The 13,839-nt window shown below is 41.0% G+C and overlaps 1 protein-coding gene across 2 annotated transcripts in view; it reads left to right on the top strand.

The window, feature by feature from the left end:
• Window positions 1-230: 230 nt before the first annotated feature.
• KITLG (KIT ligand) overlaps window positions 231-13,839 on the top strand; it is a 55,788-nt gene continuing 42,179 nt past the window's right edge. For both annotated transcript variants that reach the window (XM_074168142.1, XM_074168143.1), the window contains exon 1: window positions 231-465. In XM_074168142.1, the coding sequence (XP_074024243.1) occupies window positions 451-465 (15 nt within the window). In that variant the 5' untranslated portion in view covers window positions 231-450. The remainder of the gene's footprint in view (window positions 466-13,839) is intronic.

Below are 13,839 nucleotides of genomic sequence, written 5' to 3' on the forward strand. Positions count from 1 at the left end.
GGGAAGGGGCAGGCTCGGCTTGTTCCTGCCTCCAACTTCCCCTGAGTTTATTCACTCGGGCTTCCCCCTCCCTGCAGGGTCTGCCCGGGCTCCCGGTCCTCCAGGAGAGAGGGAGGGGGGGAGGGAGGGGAAAGGCGTGTCTTGCCTGGGCTGCCGCTGCCGCCGCTACCGCCGCCGCCGCTGCTGGAGGCAGATCGGAGATATAAAAGACCTGGCCGTGCGCCGGCTGTGGCTCCAGTGCGGGCGCTCACGCCGAGGGGAGAAGGGGGGGAGCAGCGGGGCGCGCAGAGAGGCGGCGGGGGAAGCGGGGCAGGCGGAGGCAGCGCGGGGCTGGCCGTGGGCAACCCCAATGCGTGGACTATCCGCTGCTGCATTATGCTGGAGCTACAGTTCCGCTGAAGGGAGTTTGCACACAGCCGGCTGGGCTGGACTGCAGCGCTGCCGTTCCTTATGAAGAAGGCACAAGTGAGTGAGGCAGGGCGGCGGGGGCGCGGGGTGGCCGGGGGCGGCCGGACCTACCTGCCGGGCGGGGCGGGATCCGCTGATCCCCGGTGGGGAAGGTCCCCTACGGAACGGGGGGACTGCTGGAACGGAGAGGGATGCGCGGCTCGGGGCGGCCGCCGGGCGGGGAGTGCGCGCCCGCGTCCGTGGGGGTGTCCGCGGGGGGCGGCGGTGGCTCCCAGGCGACCCGAAAGGTGAGAGGCGCCGGGGGTGGGAAATGATACCGCTGATGAGCGATTTTGGGGAGAGGGAGGAGAGGACACAAAAATTACCGCTCGGTCTTGCCCTCGGCGCCCGCCAGCCCGTGGAAAAGTTGCAGCAAGCGGCCGGAGCGGCGGCTGAGCCGTGGGAGATCTCCGAAGGCACTTGGAAAAATTGCCTTAATAAATCAGTCGCCTGCGTTACACTGGCGAGCCGAGTGCGAAAACACGGAACGATCGGAGGCAGCCGTGCCGCGGCTCCTCTGCTCAGTGGCTCCATTCAAGCCGCTCCAGCGTGCGGCGCCGGGTCGCTGTTGCGGGTAGCCCCCGGCATTCCGCCCCTCGCCCTCCCTCACCCCGCCGTGAAGAGCCGCTCTGTACCGTTCCGGGGGTCCCTGCCATTATTTCTCCAAGTTCTGTAGAGATTGCAATCGCTGTGCTGCGCGGTTTTGGTTTTTTTTTTTTGTTGTTGTTTGTTTTTGTTTTTGTGTTTTTTTTTTAAAGAAAGGATGGGGACAGACACGAGTGGAAAAATCATCTCGTAACAAGAAGCAGCTGTCTCTAGAAAGTTTAAGGCTTGACTTTTGCAAGGTGCGGGTACCCACCATCCGGGCTGACCTCAGTGAGAGCCAGGGTGACCCGGTGCCGAGATGGAGCTCTGAGAGAGAGCAGTGCATGGACACGCACACCGCTGGTCCTGTGCTGGGGGCTTTTGCCTTCCCCTCCGCTTCTTGGTTAGAAGCAAGATACCTTTTGCCTTCACCTATTTCTTGGTGATTGCTGGGTCGCCCACATGCCAGTAGCCTGAAGACACTTCAGCATACAGTCATTGGAAAAGACATAAAATATAGTTTGGAAAAAAAAAAAAAAAGGAAAGACCTTATTGAAGTCTTTTGGGCGGTTAAATAGTTTTTTCAAGAGATGACAGGAATTAGAAATACTCGCTTTCTGAAATATTTATACCTCAGCTGGCCATAGCACTGGAGAATGTACCCATGCTTAGGGAGTTACAACTTGGAGACTTAATTTTTGTGATGGTGAAGTGCAGTGAGGTATTATGTTAAATGATCAGTTCTGAATTCTAACTGTATATCTATTGCTGTTGTTCCCTTTAGATGGCTAAAGATGCCTTGCATCTCAAGGCTGTTGTTTCAGACCCTATATACAAGCTTGGTCAAATATGCTGAATAGATTATTGGTTGGGAAGTGTCTCTTAAAGCGTAAAAGCCATATTTACGTGTGCTTAGTTATATGCATTCATTTAATATCAGAGTGGATAGCAATAAAGTCATAAGATGTTATCCTAGCCCACAGAAGCATACATGTAGAGCTGTTTCTTCAGAGAAGAAAGAACTGTTCAGCAAACAAATGAGGTTTTATTAGTGCAAGCGGTCAAGTATTTTATTTCATACAAATTGTAAACTTCTAACACCAACAGGGTACTTCTGCAAATTCAGAGCAAAGCAGGAATAATCCCTCTCTTCCAATAAACTGGGAAAGACAGGCAGTCCTGGCATTCAGGACCATATGGCTTGACTCAGGGGCTCACGAGCTGTAGCCTGTGGAACAGCTTCTTGTCACGGTGGTGAAGCATCTGTCAGCCTTCAAGCAGTTATGCTTCCTGCTTTTTGGAGACAGTGACAGACTCCTAGCTCTCCGAAGGATTGTTTGCTTCATTGTAAGGATTAGCAAACAAATGTGATACCAAACCATTAATCATTCTGATCAGAGCAGGAGATACTTCAAGAAAGACTTTCCACTAAAACTGTGAAGACCCGTGTGCAAAGAGAGCAAGGGAAGCAGATCCAAGAAAGAAGACTTAAGCCTATTGGGGCACTTGGCACATTAAAGTAAATATTAGTCTTTTTGCTCTCCTGTGGCTACTTTTGCCATTTTCTAGACTGGTTACTGGTGTAGTGAAAAGAACAGGATTGGGAAGCCAGGATAGAAATTAACATTTCTTATAATAAAATATTCTGCAATAGACATGGTACAGAAAGTGAGAACCACTGCATCACTGAGCCTTGAAAACACTTAGTAATACCTGGATAGTGCTTAAAATAAATCGGGGATTTTGGTGTTTGAGGTAATGTTACACAGGGATAATGTAGAACTAGTGCAGCTGAAGGAGTAGCTGAGTCATACATCAGTGCAACGAAAGTGCTGAAAGAGAGGAGTCGTGCTGAACGCTAGACTCAAAGTGAGCAGGTTGGTCAGTTTATTTAAATCAGTCTTCACCTGAGAAACCACAGGAACTGCAGAAGCATGCTCCCCAGTGGTGTCAGTCCTAGAAGGATTGTTTCTGAAACTATCCAGTTTGCTAAATATATAGCCCCTGTTTTAAACATGCCAACACCTCCTGGATATTTTTTTTTTTAAGTAATAATGCCTTTAAAAATGTGATTAAACATTTAGGGTCCAGTCATACAAATCCTTTTTCAATGGGACTATTTCCATGAATTAATCTTATTGAAAGATTACTTGTATGAGAGGATTTGCAGGCTTATGTACTTAGTAATTAAAACTGTTATCAGAAGCGAGTTTATGTCATTTTGCATGCTAGTATTACAAAAAATAGAATATCACTGATGTCTGGACAGCCTTTTACATTTTGAATAAAACCAGGTGAGTGGTGCTAGTGTGATACAATCTTGCAAAAACATGTAAGAGATTTCTGATTTGCTGGTTCTTTGTTTGATTTGAAGACAATCTAAATAGGATTAAGTTACTAAGAAATATGCTGCAAGGAGGGGTCACCCATGGACCTAGCTCAGAAGGCTGCTGATGTAAAGGTATCACAGCTACTTGGCTCAGACACTTGATCTTCGGCAGTAGGTTAGGTGTGCAACCTCTTAGAAACCCCAGTATTAGAAGGGTGTTAGGTCTGAGCTCGGCTTTTTACCTCTGAATGTGTAGACTATTGCTGGTAGTTAAATGACCTTCTTAGGTTGTCCTGTGCGTATTACGTTTGTCTCACTGAAGCGGGAGCCTCTGTAGAAATTGTTATGGAACAGTACCTGGAAAAAGAATTAGTACACAAATTGCCCGCTCCGGTCTCGTATCGGCAGGCTAAATCAGAATCACAAAGCAGATACCTGATACATTGGTGTGAGCTTGCAGAGTTGTTATTTTAGCGAAATAGCGAGCTCTCATCTCCAATCTTTCTTGCTCATTCTGCAAAAAAATGAACACTAGGCACTGGAAGACATTTGGAGCTTATGGTAGGTATAGATCTGCTGCTCATCAGATAGACGAAGAGAACTTTCTTGAGCCAGAAAGATGTTTTTCCAGTCACAGGGAGTAATAAACTAAGGTTTCTTTCTCTTCTCCCCTGGTTTTGACTCTGCTTAGGGAAGGCCAGTTTGCAAGTACTGCATCTGGAAAGAACATCTTGGAATAAAGTTTCTTATGGAGAATAAACAGCAGATGACCTGGAAGACTCTAGGGTGTGGGAGCATTTTGTTAGGCATGTTTAGTGATCTTTTTTTTTTTTTTTTTTTTCCATTCGCTGGCTTGTATCGTGCGCCTGTTTTAAGTTTTTATCTCTGTGAACTACGAGGCACTTGGCTTTGTAATTTAAACTGAGGCCGCTAACCCAGCCTGCTTCTGACCCAGTTCTGCCATCGCACTGAAATCCAGTTTCCCTTTTGTGCACTGCATGTCAGTTGTTCAGGTACAGTTCTGCAAGCTGACAGTGCCATTCTCCAAGTTTTGTTATGTGACTTAATGGTATGCTGGCTCATGTAATCGCCATATTGTACGAAAGTTAAGAGTTGGCAAGATGCAGCCCTTGGCTTCGGATGGGCAATGCTCAGTATGCAGTATGTAAACACAACACCCATTTATTTGAAGCAAGGCAGGAAAAAATCTCCCTACGCAATTCCATTTGAGTGGTGTGGGAGCTGACAGATGAAAACGAAAGTGTTTGTTCTCACCCTGGTCTTTGGAATGCCAAACCTGAGGTTAGTCAGCCTTTTAAACACACTGCAAGTCCACTTGGGTTTTTTTTTGTTGTTGTTGTTGGTGCTGTTTCTTTTTCCCTGTGCACTTGTGGAAAAAGGAGATGGACGAATGTAAGGTGAGTGGAGAGGGGTTGGTTGGCGCACGTTTGCATTGCGTACTGAGTCGTATATAAACTTGCAAAACTGACGTTCGTAAATATTACCGATGGTGAAATAACTGACTGCGGGGAGCATGTAAAATATTGATTTCTTTACTGGATGGTTTTAGTTATTGACAAATGTAAGTAGTATCAGACCTCTATTAATATGAGAATGAAAATTGAAAATACGTTACAGTTACAAACAGAGAAAACAAAAATAGTGTTAAGTATTTTATTTGATTAAAGCTGGTAGCATGTGTAGTATCTGAGGTCAATGAAGGTAGATACGCTAATGAAGGCATTATTTTTACTGTATGTCTAAATAAAAGCCAGTTTAGGAGTTCAGATTAATGAACACTTTGGATCACAATAATGTAGGAAATAAATTATCCTCTAATTTCCTATTGTTATCTAATAACCACTGGGTAAATGACTGGCTGTTGTTTCTGTTCAAATATTTAAATTACACAATGTAGATGGATGTGATAACCCTTCTAAATCTGATTAGGAATTTTCTGCTTTATGCATATTTTTGTGTTATTGTTGCTGCATGGAGCAGACCTAAGTTTAGGTGCAAGGCAAAAATAGCATCAGGTCTAAGATATCACTGCAGGTATTGCCTGAAGGAAATGTACTTGTGGTACTCGGTGCTTTGCAGCCAGGCTTTGGAGCACACAGTTTTGCACGGTGGGTAATTCCGGAGCCTCCGGCTATTCCATCACCACTTGAACCACTGCTAGAAGCGAGACCAGGTAGTACAAGCTGGGAGGGGCAATGCAGGCTCCCCCTTACAGAGCCAAGAGCGCTCGTTGACAGTGGTCAGAGCTCCTGGAAGGCTCTCCCAAGCACGTCTGCTGTAGACCCACCTTTCAGGTATCTCCTAGACCCAAACCTCTGCTGTTAAAGAGCACTTGTAAACATGCAGGGACTGGAGCATCTGGTTGTTTTTCTTTTTTTTTTCATTTTCACTGCAAAACCTACTGGATGGAGAAGATCAGGTTCAGGAATGACCCTCAAGGTCGTATTTAGCTCAAGCCTCAAGAGCTACCTCTTCTCCCCTCTGTGATTTGGCACCTCTTTGTAACAGCCATTCGCGTGGTATTTCTTAACGTTTCAGTGAAAAGTTTCTAGGAGTCAGGCTGGGTATCTTGGTACTCCTCCATCTTCACTGGCTTCTCACTGATTTTGGGCAGCAGAGCTGGGAAATCAGAGTTGTGTGCTGGCAGCTGAGGGGCTGGAGCAGGGGATGGGTTGCACACTTCAGCTCAGACTGATGTTCTGCAAAGCCTACAGGTTTAAGCTGAGCTGTCACAAGAGAATGAGTGTCTACAGAGATTACCTCTGGGTTTGTGAACAATCTTGATTCAGTCCAGACAGAAAAAGGCTAATCTAAAAGAATTTACCTGAGCATACTCACTGGAGTGAGAGCGACACAGGTTCACATCTGTTCTTAGGTCTTCAAGAAGGATCTAACCACCCAGTCTGTCTTGTTGAAGCTGTTCTACTTTGTATAAGTAATTATACACTGTGCCAGAGGGGAGAAGAAAAAAAATCAAGTCCAGACTTTGAATCTGAAATGTAACTTCAGTGTTGCTCCAAATCTGAACTGGGTCTATGCAGATTAAGATTTTAACGCCCCTGAATTAAGTTATACTTTAAGACCAAATTAACTGAGCTGCCAGGTTTATTTGTTCAGTCTTGAGGGTGACTGACACATGAACTAGGAATGCAGAGGGGACCGTATTTCAGGCCACAAGTCCAAATTCACAGATTGCAAATCATGCCAACCTCTGAATCTCCATTCAGAAAGATTTAGGCATCTGCAAATTAGAGTCTGAGAACATCAGTCTGTCAGTCCTGTCTGTTCCTGTAGCTTGGTATTTCCAAGCATGGCCATCCCGTGTGGCTGAACCTGGCTTCAGTGCAATCACATTAACTGTCTCAGTGACAATAAGCCTTTTATCCAGTGTCTTATCCACCTGGTCTTTTGCCTTTCATGTGCTCGGCTACCATAAGTTCCAGGGATATCTGTTCACTTACAGTTAAGGCCAAGGATAAGTGTAGTCCAGTTCTCTCTACCATCTCTTCTTTAGAAGTACCTTAAGTTTTTAGAAGCACCCTAAATATAGCATTAGGAATACATTATGTATATGCAGTGTACACAGTATCATAGCTCCTGCATTCTGCGTTTGCTTTGGCTGGAATCTCTCTTCTTGGTGTAGGCAGGATCACTTGTACTGATAGCCTTCCAGTGTTTTTTCTCCTAAATGAACATCACTTTTTAATTTTTTTTTACTTGCAAGTAAAGAAAGTTGGGAAGAAATCCAGGTATCTCACCCCATTCATGTCCACATGCATACAGAGGAACACATACCATGAAAAACCAGCTGTTCGTATCCAGCATTCTTTATTTGGATGCCAGTCTCTGTTTGTGCAGAAACTTGCATGCAGTCAAGGTCCGAAGCATGACATGCAAGCCTTTTGCCCGAGAGATTCGTAAATGTGTATGTAATGTGGGCACAGCTGAGCTCTGGGAATGTTCAGTTCCAGCCTAGAATAACATGTGTGCAGAAGTACCTGCCAACAGTGTGTATTTCCTTTACAGTAGGGACATAATCTGTGTGTGAATTCGTACCATGTTTTATCATGAAAGAAGTAAGGCAGAGGACAGTACAATAAAACCTCCTCAGAATAAAGGTTTGTCATCGCTGGATGGATTCTTCAATCTGTGTAGTTACACATGACCTCTAATTACTTTTGGAAAAAAAGTTGTTCTGGCAATATAAGTCAAACTGTAAAACTAAGTTGTGCATGTCCTTACAGTCTATTTCTGCTTAGAACAGAAAATTAACTCTGCAAATCATACAGCAACTCTAAGAGCTGCTCCTGAACAAAAGAACGAACTTAATGATGTCTACAGCACACACTGAAAACTCAGAGTAATACACTGATGTACAAGGTTCCTTATTTTGAAGTGTGATTTTGGACAGTGCCTGTAAATGTGGAGGTTTTAAAGCTTGTGGGGAAGTATGTTCCTCTATTTCATGTTGATCCAAAAAATTCCTCTCCGTTTATAGAGATTTCATAATTGTATAAAATGGAGTAGGATATCAAGGTGCTGACTTTTGTGGTCATACTGAAGTAATAGACTGAAGTGAGGCAGTAAGGAGTCAGGCATGATACACTTAATTTAATAATATGCTGCATATATGCAAAATAATTCACTGAATGAAGTGCTTAGAAATTTAGGGAGGCTGAAATTTAAACATGCTTATGGTTTATTGTAAAGAAGTCCTTAGTTCCAGCCCTCTTCCAGCCCCCTTCCAGCCCCACCAGTCCTAATTTCCAGCCTCCATTTGCTCGTTATTAAGTGAACTCAGCAAAATCTTTTACATTAAATGGCAAGTAGACAATATTACATGTTATGTCTTTACACTGATACAGATCTAAATGTCAGTTCTTCTTGAGATTTGTTTTTCTTTTACTACTTTGAAGCATGCAGGAATGGGAACATTAGTCAACCAAATACGTTTAGGAAGCTTGTATAACACTGCTTGGCACTCGTTTTCGTTTGGATTAAAAAATATGTTCCTGAATAAACAGAGCTTTTTGGTGGTTATTTTAAAATAAAAAAGGAGGCAAAAATATATCTCCAATATTTGTAATTGCTGTCTTTTTCAAATTACTGTGATTCTGCAACACGTGGATTGCATTTCTATTCTAATAGCAAAAAGTATCAGCACTGTGTTTGCCAACAGTTTAAATGGTTCTGATGGGTATTGCGTTCTTTATTTTCAAGGAAATATGAGCCTTATTTATAAACTGTAAGTTTAAATACTGTCACTGAAACTGCTTTGATCTTCTGTATTATAATCCCTGGCAAAGAATGTGCTCTATATTTGCCATGCATTCTCTAAATCCATGTCCTTTAAAAATTCTGGCCATAATCATAGTCGGTTCCAAACTGTTTTGATACATTGCTTCAGTATTTGTTCCTTTAATAGTGTAAAGCTGGGCAGTGAAATCCCTCTTTTCAGGCTATTAAATCCAGTGAAAATCTTGCTTTTTAAAAAAATTAGATTTCATTCCCAAGCAGGGTGGTGTTCATAATCCCCCATCAATTTTCTTCTGTTACGGATGCAGGAAGATTTTGTTCCCCTCCCATGTCTGTGACCAAAATTTCTTGATTTTTTCTTTTTCTATTATAACACCTCAAGAACACATCTAAAAATGATTGTTCATCCTACAAGTTTCTCTCTCGTCTCCCTATTCAGACAGAAAACTAACAGCGCAACCTTCATTTTTTTGTGCACCTTTCCTGGCCTCTGCTGTGTTTGAGTCAGCATCCTCACCTTCAGCATTCAGTAAAACTTCAGCATTTCTGGCAGCCAAAATGCTGAAAGTGTCTGTCACCATGCTGTTTCCTTCCACACAATCTAAGCTTCATCTCTGTTGAACGTTTTCTATAATTTTTGTAGTAGTCTATCCAGTGACCATTTTTATTTCCCACAATCTTTTTGAGGCCCTCTTCAACTAGTAATCCTCTGAATAACCTCTTTTTACTGTATTCATCTTGTCTGTAAAAAGTAAGCATCTCAGGATTAGAATTAATCCACTGTTCTGTGGAATATGTTGTTTATTTATATGATGACACTCCTAAGCTATTAATACAGTTATGAAGAGCCCTTTGAAATACTGGTCTGCCATTTCTAGAAGTGACAATACCTTTTCCTCTGTAACTTCAGTATTTTTCTTAATATATTAAGAAAATTCGGGCTTTTTTTTTAAGAATCAGATAATTATTGAGACCAAAGGAAATCCTTTTAGAAGTAATTGTTATTGCTTTGTGCTGTAGCTCTCAGCTTTGTTACCTAACCATGTTAGAAATATCTAATTCAGTGTTTTCATGTGGCCTTTAAAAAATTCTGGCCTAAAATGTTCTTTAAATCAACTGGAGTGAATTTCCTGTCTTTCTTCGCTTTCTCCTCAGCACATTTTAAAAAAATCTCTTCTCACACACGGGTTTTAGGGATCAACTAGACATTTGTCAGTAATAGTCAGATTGTCTACAGTACTTCTGGTCATTTCCCACTGTAACAGAATGTTGTTGACGTTTACAAATGGTCTGAGACATATGTGAAGTTAATCTGATTTTGGCCTACTGGTTTATTTCTATTGAAACAAGTCTCTCCTGCTTTGCGTCCAAGAATTTTATTTCAGTTACTGTTCAACTTGTACCTGTTTAAAGTGCTAATTGTCAAACTATGATGTGCTTTTTGGCTTTATTCACTATGGTAGATTCTTCTTCTTAACATACACACCCCATTACTTATTTTAGAGCAAATGACACAATTCCTATGAAACTGGGAAGAATTTTTTTCCTTTACAAGTTGTCAAGTGTCACTTAAGTAAACTGGCTAAGAAACTGCATCACTTATGAAAATACTTAACATCTTACTGGAATTTTAGAGTGTAGACATTAAAAAGTATATAATCTGAGGAGATTTGCACTAATCTTCTCAATGATGTTATATATTTACTTTGAGATTAATTATGAAAGCCAAAGAAATTTCATGATAGTCAAGGCAACTTAATGTGTCCTCTTTAAGAAAAGCAATCCTAGGAAACTTGTGAGAACTAGGTGTACAAGTCATTTAAGAAACCATCTTATGTTGTGTCAATATTTGCATGAGTTTCTCTATCAGCATATCTGTAACAAAGATGCTGTTGAACATCTATCAGAAGGCTAGTTTCACTACTGACAACTGTGGTTCTTTCTCATTCACATGAATGCTTTCGACCAAATGTAAAGCTCTATAGGAAGTAAAAGCAATGCACAAAATTTACAACTGCATTTTTCATAAGTAACCTCTGTGAAAATCATCAGTAACATTAAGGTAAAATAGCTGTTTTCCCAAAGGGTCGCATTCTGTTGCATCATTGCAAATGTTGTGAGGATACCTATTTAATGAATGCAAAGTACTTAGTGATGTCTTTAGAACTATAAGTATCTGTATTTAATAGGCATTTGTATTTCTCCAAAATTGTACAGACTTATGGAGCTTTTTTTCTCGGATTATTTTTCTTCCACATGTATCTGCATCTCCATAGTCTTACCAAGCCACAAACTGACTGACTCAGTTGCTTCTTTTGGTATGTTCACTCCACAATTTCTGCAATTTTTAAGGAGACTTGCAAGTGAAGCTTCTGGTTTAAGTTTAGATATTTACAGTTCTTGCTAGTCAGCGTAACTCAAGCAAAAAAATTGAGGCAGCATTTGACTGACATTCGTGTTAATTCTGCGGTCACAATTCTGTGACAATGAAGTTAGCTGGGATATATCCTGCGTCTCTTTGCTCTAAGCTGAGAGCACTTGCCTGTTGAGAAATATCATGGGAATGTGCCTCTTCTTCCTGGAAGTGTAAGAGAATTGTGGACGAAGACTGAAGTACTAGAAACAATTTGATGGAGTTTGTAGTCGTTAGCCTATACAATCCCAATGAAAACCAAAAACAAACCAAAAGCAAAACAAAACCCCTAAACCTACCCACAAACCACCAGGATATTAGAATTACAGTTTGTGTGGACGGGTCTAAACTTTGGGGTAGAGTATAAATTATAACTCAGGTTAGTTTTACAGTAGAGTCATGTTTATAACTTGATAAAAATGAGTGATCATGGTGTTCCCTTCATTTTCTTAAATATATAGTAACTCTTAACACATTAACTCATAATTCTTGCCTTCAGAGTTAATGAACGTGTCCAGAGTTTAGAAAAGAATTTTTCTTAACAGCTTGCCTCTATTGTTGTGTTGTCAGCAGATCTTGCTGTATTTAAATCAATCAGTAGAAGGAAGGTGGGAACTCTGTATTAATAGAGTTCAATGAAAGGAAAAGAAAAGCCCAGCTCCTGTAAAAGAAATGCTTTCAATGTACTAAAATCCTTTGTGTTTCAAAATTGGTGAATAAAGAGAAAGCATTGAAATTACTTACTTAGATTAAAAAAGAAAAAGTCTAAGAAGAAAACTAAGTAGCCCCATATTGTATCTCTCTTATCATAATAGTTTGAGGAAAAAATTATTTAGGGACAGAAAACAAAGTGTAGGAATACGTCATTAATTTGTAACATGGCAAAAACCTAAGAGGTAATGTTCTCTAATTGTCAGCAACCTCATACAGTTCAATCTGGTAAGAGGGTTCACAGACTGATGACAACATGTGCAAGCTACATAAATTACTCAGGTTAATTGAAATTAAAAGAGATTCTGAGGAACTTTGTAAAGGTTTAGAGAAGACAGGAGAACAGATGGCATGATGGCAACTGGAGTTCATGATATTGAAGAGCAAGGAGGATGCATTTTGGAAGGAATGTTTTAAACTAATTGTAACTACATTAATAACAGCAGTTTTCATTAGTTACAAAAACTACTTACAAGCTCTTTATTTAATGTTCTTGTAGCAATACTTGGTCAGGAAAAATGGATGAAAAATCCCTGTGTTGTACCTGTGGTAGAACAAATCAACAAACATATTGGGATTCAGTAGAGCAGAAAGAGAACCATAAAAACTGTAATGCTTTTATGATGGTGATAGTCATCTTGAAAAAAGTCCTGGTTGCCCCATCAGAAAAAAAGAATATAACAGAAATAGTGGTCCTAAAATAGGCAAAAGCATTGTATGGAAGCAGTGTGCATATGAAGGGGGATTGAAAGCTGAGGGCAAGAAACTACTGAGTGATATGCAGGAAGCAGTAGAGAGAATGATTACTGGACGTTACTGATCTTTTCTTGGTACAAGAGCAAAGAAATATTTAACACAACTGAAAGTCAGAAGATGCTAAAACAGGCAATGCTACCTTCACACACAATTACCAGTCTGGAAAGCTTTTTGACACTAGATATAATATGGCTTGAAATGCAGCTTGATAAATGTCAGAGTGAGCCCAAGAGGTCACTTCCACCAAAAGGGGTAGTCCTAGTCTTCTCATCCTTGTACGTCTCTTCTCCTCCTCCACTCATTCCTCAGGGATTAGTTTTCTGTCTCTGAGCTGAATTGGCCAGTCACTGGGAATTTACTGACTTGCAGAGGGGTCGGGTGAATGTCAGAGGGAGGGAAGCCGCAGAGAAGGAGACGCTGAGAGCCCTCGCTCAGCAGCAGGGAGCTGTTAGATTGCTTCAGACCATCTCATTAACCTCGAATGAAGAGAAAAGGATTATACACTTAAGTAGGTAAAAAGCCATGGTTACTTTAGTGTACACTCTGAGCATGAAAGGTTGCTTATCTTGTAATTCATGCAATTAAGAAGAAATTTTCAAATAGGCATTATATTCTCTAAATGTGAATGACCAGGTTTCTTCAGTTTTCTGTGGCTACCGGACTGATCATGTACCGATCTGACACTTCTTATTTTCCAAATCTTCATTGCCTTAATTGCACAAGTCAGATTTGGCCTAATTATAAACTCAGTTTCATATACAACCATCTGCCAAAATTACCATCTGTAACAATTCAGCCTTCAGTTTTGAGAAAAGGAAAACCCTTTGAAATATATTGTAGCTGAACTCCAGTTACATGTGAAAGTAACGACAGCTGAGACATTTATACGGAAAGATCATTCTTTTAGCACGTGAGTGTGAATGGTTAAAACTCATAAAATTTTTTGCAATGCTGACATTTTGCATAGACATTGAAAGACACTGTATTTTCCATGGACCATCCCTGAAAGATACTCTCATCCAGTACTTCAGTATCAAAGGGAAAAGGCACTTACTTAAAAGTATGTCCTCCCCTTTTAGGGCTGCATAGGAATTCAAAATATACTTGAGTTTCTCATGCAGTAATGCAGTCACTGGCTTTTTATGTTATAGGAAGCATTTTGATCAGTACCGTCCCGTTTTTTGCCATCTTCAACTTACATTGTCTTGGAACAACCTTATACATTGCCTCAGTTTCCTTAAAATGGCCTTGCTGGCAATTTGCTTTCTTTAAAAAAATTAAACCCATACATCTCATGAAAATAACTTCAGAACTTTTAAAA

Source organism: Numenius arquata, chromosome 2, assembly GCF_964106895.1.
Source record: "Numenius arquata chromosome 2, bNumArq3.hap1.1, whole genome shotgun sequence".
Taxonomy (NCBI): Eukaryota; Metazoa; Chordata; class Aves; order Charadriiformes; family Scolopacidae; genus Numenius; species Numenius arquata.